Source organism: Numenius arquata, chromosome 6 (genome assembly GCF_964106895.1).
Source record: "Numenius arquata chromosome 6, bNumArq3.hap1.1, whole genome shotgun sequence".
In the NCBI taxonomy this organism is placed as follows: Eukaryota; Metazoa; Chordata; class Aves; order Charadriiformes; family Scolopacidae; genus Numenius; species Numenius arquata.
In genome coordinates, this window is record NC_133581.1 from 18,489,174 (window position 1) to 18,510,247 (window position 21,074).

Sequence of the window (21,074 nt, forward strand, 5' to 3'; positions counted from 1 at the left end):
CCATCACAGTGCTTAGTGTAATTGGCTGAACTAGACCATTAAGGAGCAGAATGAAAGGAAACAAATCAAAGAATCTATTGGGAGAAGACCCTTCCCATGATTGCCAGTATTGTCTGGCACATGCTCTGTGAGCAAAAACATCCAGCAAGGCAGGCAACAGCACAGCCAGACCTTGCACAGCCCCATACGCAGAATGGGTTGCCTGGTACTCTCCAGGGAATCTGCCCTAAGGTAAAGATGAACTAACCTGACAATTAAGATACAGATTTATAATAATCAGTATTTATGGACACCAGGCTGCTGACAAGAGTGAGAGTGAGAATGACTGTGTGTTTGCTAAGTGTCCCTATTGCAATGGATGTCTGACAATATTAATATCTCTACGGCCTTTACAACATGCCAAAGCATTATGCTGATTTATCATCACAGACATAATTTGTCTGTTCTGCTTTTAATTAAGAGCTGTTACAACTAATATGGACAGCGAGAGCTCAAACATTACTTCAAGAAAAAGAATTCTAAAAGCTTGGTTTTTTTACAGAACTTGTTGTCCACATTATTTAACCTTCTCCAGACAGAACTAATTATTGAAAGGGATGCACCTGGCAGCAGCCAGAATAATTTAACAAGTTTTCTTCTTTAATGCCATGACTATTAATGATGCAAATGAAAGAGCAAGAAGACAAGAACAAATGCTAAAAGTAAGGAACAGAGATTATGTTTTTTTGTTTGTTTGTTTTTTTTTTTTTTCCCTTTGGCTGCAGCTGGCTTCTTTGTGTTGTTTCTTAGCTGATAAAAGAGCAACATGGCTTTACACTGATTCTATGCTAGTGGAAGAGAGATTCTTAATAATTCTTCATAAATGGATTTACAATCTGGTATAGGGAAGGAGAATAACAATGAAGGTCCAGCTGAACAGACTTGAATGGATAGTGAGGAAGTGTATGGAGTTTGCTAGAGCTCTCCACATTATTATGGATCTACAAAATTATAGTGGCTTTTTTGCACTTCATATAGGAGCTACTTCACACTTCAGTATATTGGATTATAAGCACACCAGCCTGAAAACCTAAATTCTAAAGAAGCTCTGTCCCAACATGCATAGAAAATTGACATGGGCTTATTCTGTATCTTTCATTAAAAAAAAATAATACCAAAGCAACAAGAAAAACACCAAAAAAACTCAAGAGACTTGCCAGAATGATTTGACAGAGCTCTTAAAAGAGAGACATTATTCAGTCAGGTGAAAAAACAATGTTGTATCTTACCATTTGCCCAAAGATGTTATAACATTTTCTCCAGGAGGATAGACAATTCCTTGAAAATAACATGGGCATTCATTTCTGGAGCAGAGGAAAAACATGTAACTGATTAACTCAAACTGAAGGGAGAAAAAAAATTCCATTGACCTAATTGGTCTTCAAAGTTCAATGAGTTGCTTTGTTGGTTATGGTGAGTTTTTTTTGTTGGGTGGGTGGCAGTTTTGTGGGTTTGTGTTTGGTTTGGTGTTGTGGGTTTTTTTTTTTTTTTTTTAAATACAAGACACAGATCTCAATACTGCCATAGAACTTGAGAGCATTCCAAACAAAATCAGTAACAAAGCAGAACCTCTACACAACAATGGACACCTTTTGTACCTCTTAAATGCCAAAAACCAGACAATGTATAACAACTAGCTTTGGTGATGTTGGATGAGTGTTAGTACTATAAAAGCTATTCTTGATCAACATACAGGTTCTGTGCAATTTTAAAATCCCACCAAGTTTACAGATGCATAATATCTACAAGGTTACATGTTTATTAGCATTTCACTCTGACTTGCAAATGCAGTGGTCTAAAATAGTGAGTATGACTACCAGAATTGCAACTTTACCTACCTCTGCACACATTGTTCAGTCTTGGATTCCAAATACATTCCGGAGGGACAAGCACAGCCTTCAACACAATCACTGCTGCATGTCTCTGGCACAGACAGTGCTTGGCAGGTTCTGCCACAGGTAGATACACAAGTACTGTACTCCTTTGTATCTTCACATGAAAGAGCTGTCCAAATGAAACAAATCTCTCAAATTACAGTGCAAGAGACTCAAGTATCCCCCAACAGTTCTCTGATAAACGTCTCTATTCTTTCATTCCCAATCACATTAAATTCCACTAAAATTGCTATCTTGGCACTATGCTGTGTAAACTACACAGACGTAAATCCGCAGTAATAACAAGTACAATGAAGTCTGTGCAGTTAATCCAGATTTACACTGGGGAAACCAAACAGCTGAAGCTCTTTTCCCCTCTAGCTCTGAAAACGCTTGGCTCTTGTGCATGGGCATCAGCGCACACAGCATCTTCAAGAAAACATTAAAAGCAATAAATAAAGCATGTGTACTTTGCAGACGTTGCACAATACCATCTTAAGTTTTCTTTTATATATATCTCCTATAAAGCTCTACTTAAAAAAAAAAATCTGAACTTCTTCAAATACTAAGAAGAATCACATATTTTAAACCCCACAAGCATGACGTTTTAAATATATTCTAATAAAACTATACATACTTTTCTAGAAAAGTAAAATAAAATTGTTTGAATGATTCTTCCATTCATAGTGGACACAACCATTTATGCCATAATGATGCAAGCAAGACAGTCTTTTCAGATATACATACAGATACCCCAGCTTGAGATAATTAATGTCGACCAACTTTGCAAAATTCTCTTTATTATATGTTACAACATGGATAAATACATGATGTGATGAAAAACTACCAGATGTAAAATTCTTGAATGTTCCTTAGAAAATATAACCCTTGTTTATGGAGCCAAACCTACTGAAACATCAGGGGTATCAGTTTAGGGTTGTTTTATAGTGTTTCCAATTATATAATTTTAAAAATTGTCCATGAGAGCACTAAATGTCCTATCAACATATTTTGCATCACCAAAAGTTCATATAAACTAAAGAATTTAATGTTATCCCAACTCTTTTACTTGTGAGGCTTTATAGAGCAGATAACAGATGTCACCTTTGACTATTCTCTACTCTATATTCTTCCTTTCATTTTAAATTAAATATCAACAATAACAATACTCTACACTTATTTCAGCACTGTGTATTTCAGTGTCACTGACAGTAACAGAATAAGTTAACAGAGACCATTTTTCATCTCATTCATTTAAAGAATTAGATTAACCTAGCATCTAAGAGGAAAAGAACAAATCTATTTATGCAGCTCATTAATATCATCAATAGGAGATATGCAAAGCCACATAAGAGATAAAGACAGATTTTTAAATCTGTATACATTTGAAGCCCTCCAACTGCTTAAAAAAAAAAATCTTTGCATTGTTTCTTAAGTCAAAAGAACTGAAGAATGCCAACTATAAAGGCACGGTACTCTAAAAACACTGGTACTTATTCTGTCTTGACAAGAAAAAAGCCTTGTCCTGTATACAAGAGATCATGCTAAAATTAATCTTCTTATTTAAAAGATTTATTAATTTTATTTTGCGGTTGTAATTCAAAAGTCCTCAAACAGTCACTATTTAAGACTAGAAGTGAAAGGCAACTCACCACAGTCTGGGACACCTCCTCTGAAATCTATTATAACTCCAAATCTTCGGCAATGATGGGCATAATGGGCCAGAGCAGAGCAAAAACAAGTCTGTCCGCATTTGCAAGTGTCTCTTCTGCACTGCTCAAAATAGGGAACAGGACTCAAATAGGGGTAGCATGGAGCAAAAACTTCTTTCGTAAGGACGCTACAAGCTTCTGCTGCATAAGAGGCTAAACAAATAATAGATTAAACACTGTTTCAGTGAGGGAGTTTAGAAAGACTTGGAATAAAAAGTGTCTTCTATACAAACCATACATCTATGCAACTGATTGTGTTTATATGCTATTGCCATACATATCTTTACCTTTGATATCTATACAACGGTATAGAAGGACAGAAAAGAAATCAGCTGCTTATAGTTTTGAACTTGTTCTGGGAATGATTTTAAAGTATTCGGAAAACTTTATAATATGCAGACAGTGTCTACACGCAGTTTATCTTTAAGCTGATTCACAGATGTAAGTTAGTCAACAGATGCTACCCAGTGCCTTTTATAAACATGCAAGATTACATATCTCTTCAGTTTAAGTCACTCCCAGTAATTACTTCAGTAGGTCAGTATCTTCAAAATAATCTGTTACTCATTGTTTCAGTTGCATAAGGCTGCAAGCACAGCCAGAGCTCCTAGCTTGGGGTAGCACTATTGCACAGGAGAACAAGAGCAGTGTCAAATAGTTACTTAAGAAACTTCAAATACAGCACTCATCTGCATATCTTAATTCTAAATGCATTAAATAATTGTGCAATAGTGATCAAAAGAAATAATATGCTATATTAACATAACCAGGAAGAGAGAAATTTTCCCACAAATAAATTTTCCCACAAATAAGAGATATGCATAAACTAGGACTGCAAAATTCATTTTCCAAAATTTCTGACTTCCTGTACTGGTCACTTTTTTCTACATTTGTATCCAAACCCATTACCAAGAATGCAGCTTTAGTGCTGCACATTGTATAAATACTCAGAAGATAGGATGTTGTTGTAGCAGGAGACTTAATGATTTCCCAGCACTGCTGAAATTACAGACAAAACCTTAATCAAAATTTTACCTCTGTATCTTGTCTAGAAGTATGTAGAGTTCAAGACAAGAAGTCGTAGGAACTGTGAAATGGATATATCTGATGACCTAAGTTCATCAATATTAAAGGATATCTTAGTGACTGTATTTGGTCCTGATGGCATCAGCCAAAGGATCCAACTTTCCCCAGGTGGATCTTTTCAGCTGTATCTAAAAGGCTGGCTGTGCATAAGTATCTTTCTCCTACTTGTTCTCCTCCATAGCAGAAAACTAAATTAAATGTTTCATTTTTTTCAGTATTTCCAAAAATGAATACTGCAATACTTTTGTGTCTTCATCTTAACTAGCAGCATCACTAATACTAAACATACTACCAGCCTGTAACGGATGTCTAACTTCACACATTGTAACTGCAAACCAGTAATAAAATGGGGATATTTCAAGTGCCTCTGCAAGTATCACACATGACTTAAACAATACACTACATGATTTGTTATGGGATTGAACTCAAAAGGCTACCTGTAAGTATTCATTTGTTTAGTGGTATTACTTTACCTGGTCCAACTAGGAAAATTGGCACAGATCTAATAAGTAGAAATGCATTTGTCAATAACAATTGGCCTTCACTACCCACCTGCCTGCAGATGAATGTCACACGGATCCATTTGCGAACTATCATGCACAAGAGAGCATGCCGATGAAGTTTTCCATGTATTTCCAAACAGCTCTGGAGTGCTTTCAGTTACTCCAACTGGAGATCTTTTCCAAAACAGAATTCAGTCACAAAAGATACAGTGAATTTACAGAATGGTTTCAGTTCTACCACCCCCTTGAGCAGAGCTGATTCAAGCTCCCCTTCTACTGTTCCATATTTCTCATGCATTCTCCGGTAAAACACTGTCAGCTTAAGTTTCAGGACTTCTCTATTTTTTTTCCAGGCAAAGGCCCAGAAATGAAAGAGAAGATGTGCTCTAGAGCCATTAGATACTTTGTTAGGAAGGACAAATCAAAACATCCCAATTTCCATTTTCACAAGAGAGAAGGAGGGAGCACCATTGTCCTGAAAGTCTGCACTCTCTTATTCATACTTCTGCCTCCTCCATGATATCTGATTCATTTTTATCTCCCCTCTACCTATAATTTCCTGTCTGTTCCCAGGTAGCTGACTGCCCAGGCTTTCTAGTCCCTGCAAGGAAGAGAAAGCAACAGAAATCCAAGAGTCCAGAGATGTAACTGCAAAAGCAATTGAATAGATATCCATGAGGCCCAGGTAAGCAGAGGAGCAGCAGAAGGGAAAGACAGAAAGACTTTGATCAAAATAACTGTGGCAGGTTAATATTGTATGGGGAGAATGATTGAAACCATGCACTTAAATATGGATGTTATACTCTACAGAAAAGATTGCACTTGCTGGGAGCAGAGGCATTGCAAAAGACAGCACTGTCTATGGCAAGTCTCCCAAACCTAGTGTGGATCAGGTTTTGTGTACATGTCAAGATGCTTGCACATTACGGTTTGTGTCATGTCTCAGCACAATTCATAAGTAGTATATTCCTGTAATAATTCTGTAAATAATCCTGTAAAATAAGTAATAATTCCTGTAGTTTAAGGGCTTTTTCCACAAATTACTCATAACTTCTCACTTACCTGAGAACAAAACCAAATGCTCATCAAAAACATACTACAAAATTTACTTGCTTCTAACAGAGAAACATTTTGAGTAGTTTTACATAAATAATATCTCTTCATTGAGATCCCATCTATATATTTCCCAGTCTTGTTACAAATTATATTCTGAAAATAATTTTTAATATTTAAGATAGAAATTTTTCAAAAATCCACTAGAAAATTTGTGTGTTTGTTTTTAAATGGGAACTATAATGAAAAGTTTTCCCATTTTTCTATTAGGTTTGATTTAAAAAATTCCAACTGTTGTGAGAAAAAGAAGCTCTCCTACTTTCTTTTTTTTTTCCTTGGTCAAAGAAATACTCTCATGCTCTAAATTCATGTTCTCCATCTCCCACTTCCACTAGGCTGCTTGATCTTCTGGAAGACAATTTATTCGTTAGTATCTGTAGGAAATAAGCTGCAAAGAAGCTGGACAAACAGCTTGACTGGTACTCGGGCATGTTTCACTGCATCACAACAAAGTGAAGCTCAAGCAGCAGCCAATTTCTGTTGTTGGCCTGCAGGCACTGAACAACGAGGTTCTGTCAGAGAGGGCAGATTATAACTTGCAGCAGAAAATAGGAGCTGGAAAGAGATACAGAGGCTTGCAGGGGGGGAAGAAAGTCCCTTATATAGGCCACTCCATATTTTGGACAAAACTTTTCAGATAAACTAGCACTTATGACTCATATATAGTTCACCGTATTTTTATATTAAATTATTTCAAGCAAAACCTGGCTTGATATGTTATAGTTGAAGTTACAGGTTTTCTGTTAGCAAACTAAAACCTACTATCTGTGACACTAACACGAAACTTAAAAATAAATTATTCTTGGTATCTATCCATCCAGCTTCAGTACACACTTGATCTACCACTCTAACTGTAGATATTCATATACTGGCAAATAGAAATCTTGCAGCTATTCATACAAAAAATCATCCTCTGTATTTCCGTTGAAGGTTCCACAAAGGCCTGCAGTATCATCTTTCCACCGTTCGTCCACTTGAAGGTAAAGCCTCAGTCCTTCTCTGTCGTACAGTAACTGTAATCCAATGTGTGTCTTTACTTGAACAAATACAGAGGAGAGTTTTCGTATTTCAAATAACTCTGGTAAGTAAAAACAGAGATTATTGAAAGGCAAAGGAAACTTTCTTGTAATTTGCCTTTTGTTTCTTGTCATTTCACTATTTTTGTTTTATAACATTTTCATGCAGTTACATTTTTTCCTATGAAGGCCCTATTTTCCCCCTAATCATTGATTTCTCACAAAAGTTTACACTGATTCAGACTTTAAAGAAGAAAACAAGAAACTTATGACAGTCAACACACTTTAAAAGTGTATCCAGAGTTCAGTGGAATAATCATAAAAGCTTTAAAACCTAATCAATTTAAAGACACAACCTTTGCAGAGCATTTATTTTAGACAAACTAATCCTTACACCAGCAACGTGCTTCCTGTATTAAAGATTAAAGCCTTTTTTTGGAAATTCTCAAAGAGCCAAGGCCCCACAGATATCAAACGTACTAACGATTTGCATATAAAGCTCATGAAAGTTAACATTGAATCTCATATGACACAGTCATGTATTCATATGTAGTATACTTGGTAATATCTTCCAGAGGAAGAGATTTAAAAACTCGTCAAAGCAAAAAGTAAAAGGAACAAAGAACATTCTTTGTCTGAAAATCTGTAGTTTATCTGTAAGGAGGCAAGAGGGCTCCTTCCACTTGTATTTATTTGAGTTGCTTACAAAAAAGGGAAAAAGTTATTCAGTTCAAGAACCAGATAAAAGAATTTCCCCTCAGAAAAGAACTAACCAACCTTGGAAATGCGAGGAATGGCATTTGGACTTTGTGGAGAGAGAACATAATCTTAACATAAGAAACACTAGCCCAATACTGCTGATGTCCAACTCCTACCATTAGTGTAAAAAGTACATCAACAGTTATTTTGTTAAATATTTCATAAAAAGTTAACAACATTGATATTAACAACATAACACTTAACTTCAGTATGTTAGCAATATTGACAGTAGCACAACATACACATACACCATTAAAATACTGCTTTAGTGCTTTATAGGAGTTTTATGCTTATATGTTATTCCTTACCATCTGCATAAGGCAGGTTAATTTTGTATTGGTCATATACCAAAACATCTCCTGAATGAGTCAGAGTCACTTGCCTCTTGGGGTCCTGCCTAAGAATAAGGGTGATTGATTGGATACATGATCCATCCTGGTTCTACAAGTAAGAGCAAAACAATTAAAAAAAAAAACAAACAAATTTAGGTAGGATGAATGTTATATAAGAGTGCAAGGAAAGCTATAATTAGTGGAGAATTGAAAAATTTCAATTGCATCTTGCTTCTTAGCAGAGTGCATTTATAAAACGTACAGCTTTACAGCTAAGTAAGACAACAGTATTTCGAATGATTTCACATATGTTTAAATGTAATGCTAACCTATTATGCAAATACAGCTCAAAAGTGGGATTTGGAAAGAGAAACTTAAACAATTCTTACATAGGTTAGTACAAAGACACCTGCAATTCATGAAACTCCCCAATTAAAAGACCCACTGAGGCTGAGTTAATGCTCACAAACAAGGCTGCACTATCCACAATGCACAGAAACCCAAATTTGTACTTCAAATTAAAGTGTTCTGATATACACAGGTTCTTTTAAAGTATATTTAAGATACAGAATTTTTTTAAAGGCAAGCAATAATGAAAGACAGAAGCTTCTTATGAATCATTATTTAAAACAGCATGTAAGCTCATTATTTCTGAGTAGTGGAGTATGTTCATAAGCTCCCCTGAGTGAATATTGATGAAAGGCAACACTGTGACAGCACACAATATCACAACATCCAACTGGACTGACTTGCTTATTGTTACTACCATTGCTTATTCTTGTTTCCATTTTAGTTCTCTAAGTCAAAAGTCATATAGAAAAAAAAACACAGAAAGGAATACTACTGTATCGACCTCATCTACCTTACCAACACCCACCCTTTTCAGTGACACTTAACTGTCAACATTACCAAAAGCAGCTAATGAACCGAAATCCTAAAAAACAAAGTATTGAGAAAAATAACATGGAAACAAGCCAGATAGATGATTAACACTATAGCCGCTTCCTAGCGGTTTCCATGCCAGTAATTCCACCTTTCAGAATAGCTACAGGTACCCAGAAACTCAGTCTCTGCCACACTTGTCATACTCAAATCTCTTTACTATAGCTTCCAAGACATTTACATTGGCTTAGTGCAGCTGGATAAGAGTTAGGAGACTGTCTCTTCCTTGCCATCTACAGAGGAAAGGGGGAAGCACTCAAATGTCATTCCTTCTGCTCGGCCTCCTTCACTGCAAGACCTTGTAACCTTTTAAAAGGTATTCAAGAACAATGACAAAAATTGGATCCAGTCACTTTTGACACACTATTTGCTGATTTTACTCTCATCTTGATTATGCATCTTCAATATCTCATAATGTCTTATATACCAAAATGTACACAGACACGTCTGAAATCACTTGGTCAAAGAGCAGCCTAGGTCTCACTCCAGGAAGTTTCTCATTAATTGGATCTGGCCCTGACCAGCAGTCCAGAAGCGCCCAGCAGAGGTGCAGGAGGATGTACTTTTCAATTCCCACTGCCTACCATGAAGGCACAACTGATAATGAAATAATAAAATGTTCTTCATTTTATTATTAAAACATCTTCAGTGCTGAAGAGGCACTGGATAAGATTTAGTTAAAATACCCCTAACCTTTGGACAGTTGCAGTAACAGCAAAATTATATTGTGAATAGACCATTCACAGTGCGAACAGATTAGGATGTTCAGTTCAAAGATTTACCCTTTTATCCTTGACTTGCACTGGGACTTGCCTAATACAGGTCAAATGCCACCCTACTCATTGAAAACAATTACTGAAGCTGCAAAGATCTTTGAACGCTACCATGTGCCTTTGACAGATGCTGAACTAGCACAGAGCAGATCATCTGTCAGTCCTTCAAGTACCATGGACACACAAGTACACACAGTGGTGTGTAAATATTAAAAGCTACATTTCGAATTTCCCTCTCTCTAAATAATAGTGCAACAGTGATCTCTCGTCAACAGTTGAAGTGATAAAATGAAACTTTAAAATAGCAAATTATAAAAATAACCAGAGATATATTTCATCAGCACAACCAGCTCTCCTGAACTGATAGTGAAGACCGACAGCTGCATTGTGAAGCCATGCTCTATTAGCTTATCTTGTTGTCTTGCCTCTGTACTAAGAAACTAGGTTTCTGTGCATACCATTCAGCAACAGTGGCTATAAACTGACAATTTTTTTTGGCCTTCTAAGCAGCTGAAAATAAAAGAATACCAGCTGGGACGCATAGAGGACTAGAGCCAAGAGAACAACCCTCCATAATATGTACATTACTACACAATATTGACAAAAGCTTCATTATTCCTTCATGCTGAAACTAAAGGAGAAATTCTGCCTGACAATTATTCTCTGTTTCAATGAACTGCTTCTTTCACAGCACTGCCCCTGACAACTTTCAACAGGTGTTTTCACAGGAATGGTTTTTTCTCTCACTAGACACTTAAAAAAAAATAATTCTATATTCAGAAGACCTTCTCATCATGCAAACTACAAAAACCAGTGAGATTGTCACCTGAAACTCAGATAAGGTTAAGCTGTGCTGATCACTTGACTGGTTCTCCTTCCAAAAAGTGCTTAAACAAAATTTCACATCGTTTTGAAGTAACTTGTTGCCTGATGACTGTTTATGTCACCAGCTCTGAGGCTCTAGATGACTGGAGTCTTTGTGACTCAGAGAGCTAAAACCTCCCTAGGTATTTTCTTTCTACATTTTTAATCTGCTTGAATAAGATGGGACTGATAAGGGCTGCTGGTTTTTTTTAAAAGCATATAAAATCTCAAACCATCAAGAAATATGAGATTCTACACTACAAATCTTTTAGCTTCCAATTTCAATTCATTAATTTTTATAAATGGGGAAAAGATAATGGATGGTGCCTAAGGAACTCTAAAGCAGCTCGTCTGCCAAGTGATACATGCTAGTTGATAGTTCAACGCTTGAATACCTGCACTGAAGTCCCACCACAAACTGTTCTCACTACCCTCTCACCACTTGTACATTGACAAATAAGCAGCATGAAGCCCTGGAACATACTACATAAGCCTCTGTTCACACACCTGGCTGTTAATGTCCAGAAAGCTTCACTCGAACATCAGTAAAAGTCTATACCTATTAGAGAATGATCAGGCTAGTTTTGTTTAAGGCTAGGTGAAGTATCAAGCCCAACCTGTAGTAAAAGCCAAGAGAATCTGGTTTTTCACCTACGAACCACTTGAACACAGAGACACATTAAGAAAAGTCCCTACCTCAGGGTCAAAAAGATGCAAGAATTACTGCAAGGCTCTTTGCAGTCACATGAGGCAGAAAGCCAATTAATTTGATTATCACTTTCCTCAACAAAAGTATCACCACAACTAAACCAAAAGGCACACTCCTGTCTGTTTTGCACTAAGCTTTCTGCAGCACAAAAGGGAATGAGATGCACAATACATATCCTGCACATTACAATAGCAGATATTTGCTCCAGATCTGTTGTCCATTGATGGGCTTTTCAATAGGTCAGGGTCCTCACCTTGGGCTTCTGGAAAGAGTCTATCACGCCTCAACTTTCATTTGATAAAAATGTTGCCTAGAGTGTTTCTTTAGGGATCCCCTTTGCTTATCTTCAGCCACATCATACAGGACACAGCTTCAATATACAACACCTTCTCCAAGCTTCTCAGACTCTGTGAAAGTTCTGAGAATATTGTGCTGACTGAACAGATTTATCCCTATCACAGAATTGTAGGGGTTGAAAGGCACCTTCGGAGATCATCTAGTCCACTCCCCCTGCCAAGGCAGGCTCACCACAGGAGGTTGGACAGGAACACATCCAGGTGAGTTTTGAGTATCTCCAGAGAAGGAGACTCCACAACCTCTCTCTGGGCAGCCTGTTCCAGTGCTCTGGCACCCTCACAGTAAGCAAGTTCTCTCATGTTGAGATGGAATTTCCTGTGTTCCAGTTTGTGCCTGTTGCCGCTCTTCCTGTCAACAGGCACCACTGAGAAGAGTCTGACCCTATCCATTTTGACACCTGCCCTTTAGATATTTATATACATTGATGAGACCCCCTCTCTGTCTTCTCTTCTCCAGGCTAAACAGACCCAGGTGTCTCAGCCTTTCCTCAAAAGAGAGGTGCTCCATTCCCTTGATCATCTTTGCAGCACTCTGCTGGACTCTCCAGTAGTTCCCTGTTCCTCTTGAACTGGAGGGCCCACAACTGGACACAGTACTTCAGATGTGGCCTCCCCAGTGCAGTGTATATGCTGCACTGTGCCTATGAATGCCTATGTTTATGTTTTGTTTCACAGCTTCCCCCCCCCCCCCCCCCCCAAGATGATACTGACTTAACCCCTCAGGATCCCAAGGTTAGCACAGAATTATGTCAGCTAAGCTCATTAAAACAGAAATAGGCTAAGTCAAATATGCACCTAAAGTATGGAATTGTAGCAACAAGGAGATAAATTGTATTGAAACATTCTCAATCTTCCTATAAGCAAGAAATACTAGCAGGATCATCAGATTCTTTCCAACTCAGAGCACGATGCACACAGAAGTTAAAGCCTACAAGCTTTTTTAACGTGCATGTCCTCACCAAGATCTCATTTCACAGCCCCCACTGTAACTGTTCTACCTCAAAGAGCTAGAAGCTATGACAGTGTAATAAAGCAGTCATATTGACAACACTGGAATCCTCTTTTTCAACACTGGTAACTTCTATGCCCCATTACATACCACACCTGATGTCCTGATACACTTCTCCTAGGAACCACAGTGGGACATTTACTTGTGGATCAACCAGTTGGAAAATACATTTGGTCTCTATGCAGTTAAGCTATTTTTCTTATCTCCCAACTTTTACCATTGAGATGAGAAGGGGAATCCATGCACTCAGTCTACCATCTCTTACCTGGATTACAAATAAATCATTTCTATTATAATAAACCTGTCAATGCCACTTCAAGATGACTTCATTCTGCTTAAAGGTCATACAGAGAAGTGGTTTTAATGCATAAGGACAAAACGATTTTACTGAAATATGCCTTTAGAAACTGGCATGACAACTTATATGATAATTTTTCTTCCCAAGGAAATCTCAAGTGCAAAACCAATATAAGCTGCAGAGAAGAATGAATGCAATCATTACTGTAAAAGAACTTATAGAATCATACATTCCTTTAGAACATAAAAAACCTACTATAATGAAGTGTAAGTAGTTACATCCACAGAAGTAAAAATGGTGCTAAATCTGATTTTATGCAAAGTATGTAACTGCAATAATATGGAAGCTCATCATGCTAAGAACTAAAATGGGCCTAACACAGTAGATGATCTAGAAATACAGCAGAGTCTTATTTAAGTCTATGTACACTTCTAATATCCATACAGTTGCTCCTAGGTAAAAACTGTTACACAGAGACAGAACAAATCTAGCCAAGATACAAAGTTTAACATCCTGCTCCTACAGCAAGTCCAGCAGCTTAGTAAATAGGCATCTGCAATAGCATTATGACCCTAATACAAATGTGGGCGAAATTCTGCCCTTTTGGGCATACATAAAACTCGAAGTCAGTGAGAAAAGCCTGACTCCAGAAAACAGCTTAAGATCTATTCTAACTTGCCGTAACTTCCTCAAAATTACAGTACCTATCAAGTCTGTAATAAGAAAGTCTGTAGTGAAAATCTTACCAGTGTTCCATACCTCACGTGTACGTTATAATGCACGCTCAGAAATCCACATACACAACAAAGACAAGAAAATGGGTCTGGGACATAAAGCAAATTAAATGCTTGGCAACTTCTGTGTACAGTATCAGAAACTTTCAAATATAAAGTAGGAGCACTGTTAGTATCAGCTCTATATATATACACACGATATCAATTGTACAGGATACCAACTTAAGAACAGTAACACAAATGCATACATATACCCAAATCTGAGAGAGCTGTCCCAAAAACTATCCAAAGTTTTTCATATCAACGTAAGTAAAACTGAATTTCAAGCTGCAAGAACAAAGCTGAAAGAGAAACCTATATTCAAGGCATAAAGAAGTCATTGTTCCTTCAAGCAGTAATAAGCAGTAGGCTTATTTTGTGCTGGATGCAAATCCAGAAAGCAAAGCTTGAACTTTTCTCAGAAAGCTCAAGAAAATAAGTCATCACCCAGGGTTTGCTGCAAGAACCAACTAATACTACTGAATGACTTCAGTGAACACCAAATCAGAATGCTAGCATAGTCTGTCCTATTTATTGAAAGCAAACATGAGAATTTATGTACAGACTTCCTCTGCACTGTTGTTCAACTATTTCATCATTAAGGAAAATTGTTGCTGCTAATTAATTTTAATATATTCAATTGCAGGTCTTTTTTTTTTTGGGGGGGGGGTTTTTTTGTTTGTTTGTTTTTGGTGTTTTTGTTTTTTTTTTTTACTACTTTCTCCTTTCCCCCTCGATTAATAAATCCTTCAGGTTATAAACATTACGAGAAGGTTCTAAGCCTTACCTGTCCACAAGGAGCATTTTGCAAGGATACGGTAAACATTCCAGAGGTACGGCTTTTTGCTAGAATATATTGGCAGGTAGCTTGGAACGTGTATTTGCGCCCATCAAAGGTCATGAAATGAACATCTCCTGAAACTGAGCATTCAGCTGACAAACATAACAAACAACGTAATTAAGTATGTAGAAAAGACAGTGTACTCTCAACAGTTATTACTGTTGTAGACTTCATACACTCCAATACATGCTATAATTTATAAAGTTGTATTTGTATTATAACCAGTTACTAGGAACATGATTAGGAACTGAACCTTATTCTTAGCTTTTGTGATGGAGTTCCTACCTGATGCCAGGCTGGGATACCTAAACAATTCTTTCCCGAGAAGGAAGCAATAATATGCATAATCCTTACATTCTGGGTATTTGCTTTTTGGCTCTAAGAAACTGATTTGCAGAAACATTAAGCACTCCCACAGTTAACTGATAACTCTGAGACCAGTGCTTGAATCAATTGGCAGCTATAAGAACCATGAGGCCACGGGTACTTCTAACATGCAAAATCCTTTTGACCTTAATCTCTGTAGTTCAGCTGCTTATCTGTGAAGCGAGAATAACATCCCTCATTTCACAGGCATGTGAAAATAATTAACTGATATTTGTATGGTACATAGATACTATATCACTAGCCAGTAATACTGGGGGAGAAAAAAAAAGTAATCTTGCCATAAGTTTGTCTGTCAAATGAAGATTGCAGAGGAAACTTTAGCTGAATGACAAGATGGCACTACCTGGTCATTCTACCAGATACATTATGGCAATAATACTATGCTAAGCTTAAAGGCAGATGCTTGCTATTCAGACCATTTTAATATTTTATCTACTGTGTGTGTCGATGCTTTTATATATAGCTAGAAATAAAAAAAAATTATATAGTGAAATATCACATTATGATTCAACAGTAATATGTTATCCCAAGTAAAATTTCAATTATTAAATAGTTAAGTATTGAAGACTTTCACATACCTGGACATGTAAGGTTTGTACAAATCCACTTTCCTCCAATGCAAGTGCTGAAATAAAAACAAAAAGGTTTCATACTTTTTTTTTTTGGTGAAGTATATACGGCTGTCCCTCAGTAGTTCTTCTTGGATTCCTTCTCTATGAAATGAGCACCAAGTGTCTTGAGCCTCACAAAAGGCTACAACAGAGCTACCATAGTCACTCAGTCACTAGAATGCCTGGAAGCTGTGGCAAGAGCTTGTCATGAGAATATGATCAGGTGAAATTTCATTCATACATCCCGTAATAGTTTTCTTTTTAGCTCCTTGATAACCATTATAAAAGTTAAGGATGATAAAAACTGAGGAGAATAAACACAAGCAATTTGAATCTTATTACTTAAAAAAAAGTAGAATTGTTGTGAAAAAAAAGTTGCACATCTGCAAGCTCATCCGTTTTCTTCAATTAAGTTGATCCAATAAAAAGCATTATCCTTCCTACAAACTTTTCTTTCCAATGTATAAAATTAACTTAGAAATTCCCAAAACAGTAGCTTGGTCTCATAATAAAATTAGGCTTTTTGTGTAAAAGTGAGACAACGTTAAGTCAAAGAAATTCTTCTGTTAAGATTTTGAAATCTAGATTCCCCTTAGTTTGAGGCAGAGTTCAAGATGAAAAGAGTACTAAACATTACAGCATTCTCCACAACATCTGTCTTAGTTTAACCCCTGTCAGCAATCATGCAGCCACTTGCCCACCTCCCCCTTCCCCCTCCAACTTTTTTACTCCTTGATTAGTGTAAACATCACTTAGCAACAACTAAAAACAATAGGTATTAATGATATTCCTTTTACAGCCATCACTGGAAAAAATTAACTCTCTCAGCTGAAACCAGGACTGTCATTTGCTCTTCTTCCACATTAATAGCTCTAAGGTTTTTTATCTTTCCCTTCATTGCAACACATATATGGAACAACAGCTTTTGTATGTAGAAACAATGAAGACCTATCAGCTTTATTCAATTTTTAACTGAAATAGCCTTAAAGAAGTTATCTCTCATGACCATGAAAGGATGAAGCCCACAGGGTAAAGAGAAAAATTACTAACCAGTTATTACAATCCTCATAAACCACTGAACCCATTTCAAAGAAACTTCCATGGTAGTCACAAGGACAGTCCATGGGCTTGACACACAACTCATTTTCATAAATTAAGCCTAAAAAAAATAAAACAACAAGAAAAAAGTGAAATATCTGTACAAATGGCTGATGGAACACTAACAACTATAGCCAAGAACACCACAAATGGTCATGTATGATAATAAAACTCTAGACTATTTGGTAGTCATTTTTGCAGAACAAGTGTTCATTTGAATTATATTAAATAAATTATATTACATGAACCAAGTCCCTAAATTGCTTGAGAAACACTAGCAATAGTATGAATAACAAGTATTTAATATTGGGGGAGAGTGGGAGGAAATCACCCACACAAAAAAATCAAAACCAAACACAAACACCAAACCATGCTGCTTTGAGTACCTTTGGTTTCTTTTTTGACACCTTTACAAATCTCTGCCTCTGTTTTAAGGTACTTTTTGGTCCTTATTTTACAATAAAGTTTTTTGCTTTGTTTCTTTTAGCTCTTCCATTATTAGAGAGCCAGAAGATAAAAAACTTTACTAGCCCATGAAAGACAAAACTATGACAAAGGTTATCATTCTTATAAGTCATCAGGGTACATATAAGAGGCAGGACTTGAAGATCCATGGCATTACTTTCTCTGTCCTCTTTTAGATAGAGTTATGTACTCAAGCCAGTAGCACCAGGGGAAAACCAGACAAAGTATATTTTAGTAATAAGGGTAAGGTTTTTCTATAGGCCACATCAGAAAATACCTCACTTGCCAGAACCAGACAACAGTGTAAGAATCTCAGTATCAAAACCTGTTTCTGGCCACATCAATGAGTAAGCAGCCCACGAAAATGACACCCCCAAAAAAACCCAAGCAGCAACCACCAGAATCAGGATGGCTGCCCTGTCAAAAACAGAGAAAACCCCATTTTTGTCTGAAATTGTGGAGCTCTGTTGCTAGAATGTGGATCCATGCTGAAACCTATTCCCACTAGTTAGAGGAAAGAAAACAAGGTCATTCATCCACACTGTTGGCACTGCATTTATAAAGAGCTCCTGTGAATGCCTTAATCTAGCCAGGCCATACAGGTATGTAAAATTTGTAGAGAACGATTTGAAAGTTATATAGAATCAAGACTTACTTAAGAAACAAAACTTACCATCTGGACAGTAGCATCCATCAATGCAGGGAAGCTTACTGTCAATGCACTGTGATTGTTGACGACATGAAACAGGGCAACAGTTGATGCATTCATTGTAGGTCAAGGGTTCAGGACAGGAAATCACTGAAAAATAGGAACAAGCAGAGAAATGAAAAAGTATTGTGCTATGCCACAGGGCTTAAGTAGATTGCTCACATTTCTTTCAGGTATTTAAAATGTGGTAAGTCAACTGAGTATCTGTTGTCTAGAGAAATGAAACGATGGCTTTCATAACACACACAGAATACACATATATTCGTATTCTGTCTATTAAAGGTGCATTGAGAAGGAATCATCTTAAATACACCAAAGGAGACTCAGGGAAACTTTCTCACAGCAGAGCTTTTCAGATACTCAGACCACCATAAGAAGCAGTAGAACATCTATTAACAAACATTTTTGGAAACATGGGGGAAATCTTCTGTCATGAATGACAAAGCAGTTACGGTCCCGTGTTCCAGATGGGCAGACAAATTAGATGATCTCTTTTAAACTTACTTTCTGTTACTTTTAAGATGAAGACTTATGCAAGTGTAATTCAAATTTATTTTTAACACTCATGACACACGTTTTATTTATCAGAAATCCTGAAAGAGAACTTTGACGATATTTGAAAGAGAAGCTCTATGAAAAAAACAATTCTTAAAGAATCTCTAATGTTTTAGTAAGAAGATTCTTAAAACACATTCTAATAAGCTTAGTGCTTTAAATACATTCAGTAAAAATCACACATATACAAATAGAAATGCCATTGCATTTATGTAGCCTCGAAGCGAGTCCATATTATGTTTTCATTGAGAACTATACAAGTTCAAAAAAGGAGGAAGGAAAAAAGAAGTAAAATTATGAAGAGCACTCTTTTCAAAATACAACTACTAAGCAGTATTTCCAAGTATGATAGCATCTGCATACCACACTGCTGAAAGTGTACTCGCCATCCACGAAGCGGCTTTCCTGCTTGGGCACATGCTCTGGCATACTCAGTTAATGCTCGACACCAAGTCGCATTATCAACTGCTGACCTTACACAAATAAAAATGGACATATTATTTTCTACCTACATTCAAACACGCGATCATAACCTCGTGAGTGCTCCTGCAATGCACAAACCCACGTTGCTTAAATCTACTTTAATATTGTTCTGAAGTACTATACTGTTTCTCAAGGTTAAAAGTGTTAAATGGATAAGACTATTTGCCACACTTAAAAACAGGTCATCAATACATTTGAGACCTGACATTAACTTTCTGAATAAATCCATGAAATCCAGAGATACAGCAGTACAAACAGACTTGAATAAATGCCTTGATTTTTACAAAAGGAATAATATCCTTCAGAAAACTCACAAGAAAGTGTAAGACAAAAAAAGTGTTACACCATAGTACAAGAAATGGAATTAATCTTATCCTGTCCTGCCTGTTAATTTAACTAGTCGAAACTGCTTGGACAAGGAGCACAGCAGGTGGTGAAACAATAGCATAAACTCAAATAGTAATCAAATCCCTCTTTTCATTGTATTAACAGATGGCTTGCAGATGCCAAACTGACCTACTCACTATTACTTTTCATTAAGGTTAGAAATACTAATGATGTTGCACACTCAGAATCAAAATAGATGCCATATTTCAAGGGATGGTACACAAACAAATTATGAAAATATCCGGGCCTGATTTTGGCCATCCTTATACCATGGAAAACAGGAACAACTCCACAGAAGTTTCTGGCAGTAAAACTAGAACAAGTGAGAAAAGCAAGATAGTAAAAGAATGTTAGATGAAAACCAATATGCAGAAAAAGACACACTCATTCTGTTAAAATTTACAATTCATTCTCATGATAGAAGGACAATTTTTTTTTTAATAGGTTTGGAATCACCCAAAAACATTCACTTACAGGCAAAGATCATTGGTGCAGCTTGCCATAAAAGGAAGAGCACTCACATATTCATGACATTCTTGAAATGGAGGATGTAACAGGATATTACACAGAGCATATGCCCTCTGAAACGAATGCAATAGCTGTTATGAAGAGAAAGTTTTCAAAAATAAACCCAAGCAGAATACTACTGAAATCGGAACAGATATCTCAGTCTATGAGTAGGAAATGGTTTCCTCTCATCAAGTAGAACCAGTGGCTAGCAACATATTGCTCTCCATGCCAGAGCATTCATTAAATTGAATCTTTTATGCTAGGTCATATCAATTGGAGTAAAACATATCCCTTCCCCAAAAAAGGCACAGACCATGTTGCAACTAAGCCCAGATGATCTTAAATAGTCTTCACTTTAGTTAACGTACACAGTAAAAGGCAAGAGAAATAAAACATGCCCGGCACCAGCTTTAGTTTAACTTCATTTCATGGTTGTACCTTGAAAATATTACTTAAAAGGAAAAACTACTTCAATGTAATGCACAAAAGCAACAATAATTCATTTTCTAAACACTGGCAAATTAACTGTGCTCTCATTCTGGTTTTGCCTGCCTGCTTCTTTTTATCCTTCCTAAGAGAAGAAATAGAAACCAGCCTACTACTTCTACTTTACAAGTTTTCACTCATTTAGCCCCAGATTCAAACACTTCTATTGGCTGCTCTGCAGACAATATAATAATCAAAAACATCAAGAGTACAAAAGAAAAGTCAGGGGAAAAGGAAAGGACAAGGGAAACTCTGCTGCAGCAACCATTTCAATCCACCTCTCCAAAGCAGCACTGCTATTATTTCCAGTCTCCTTTCAAAAGCGTTAAGTCAAATCCTCACTCTAATTAGAATCACCAAGTATTGTAATAATCCCTTTGTGTT

The 21,074-nt window shown here is 36.7% G+C and overlaps 1 protein-coding gene across 1 annotated transcript in view; it reads right to left on the reverse strand.

Annotated features, from left to right (window-relative positions):
* The window catches only part of OTOG (otogelin), a 107,378-nt gene that overhangs the window by 71,573 nt on the left and 14,731 nt on the right, over positions 1–21,074 (reverse strand). The window contains exons 10-21 of the mRNA XM_074148509.1: positions 20,169–20,275; positions 19,188–19,297; positions 18,234–18,359; positions 17,048–17,156; positions 15,965–16,011; positions 14,946–15,091; positions 8,411–8,543; positions 7,228–7,405; positions 5,264–5,388; positions 3,566–3,778; positions 1,878–2,043; positions 1,269–1,343 (exon numbers count right to left, since the gene is read on the reverse strand). Coding sequence (XP_074004610.1) covers positions 1,269–1,343; positions 1,878–2,043; positions 3,566–3,778; positions 5,264–5,388; positions 7,228–7,405; positions 8,411–8,543; positions 14,946–15,091; positions 15,965–16,011; positions 17,048–17,156; positions 18,234–18,359; positions 19,188–19,297; positions 20,169–20,275 — 1,535 coding nt within the window. The remainder of the gene's footprint in view (positions 1–1,268; positions 1,344–1,877; positions 2,044–3,565; positions 3,779–5,263; positions 5,389–7,227; positions 7,406–8,410; positions 8,544–14,945; positions 15,092–15,964; positions 16,012–17,047; positions 17,157–18,233; positions 18,360–19,187; positions 19,298–20,168; positions 20,276–21,074) is intronic.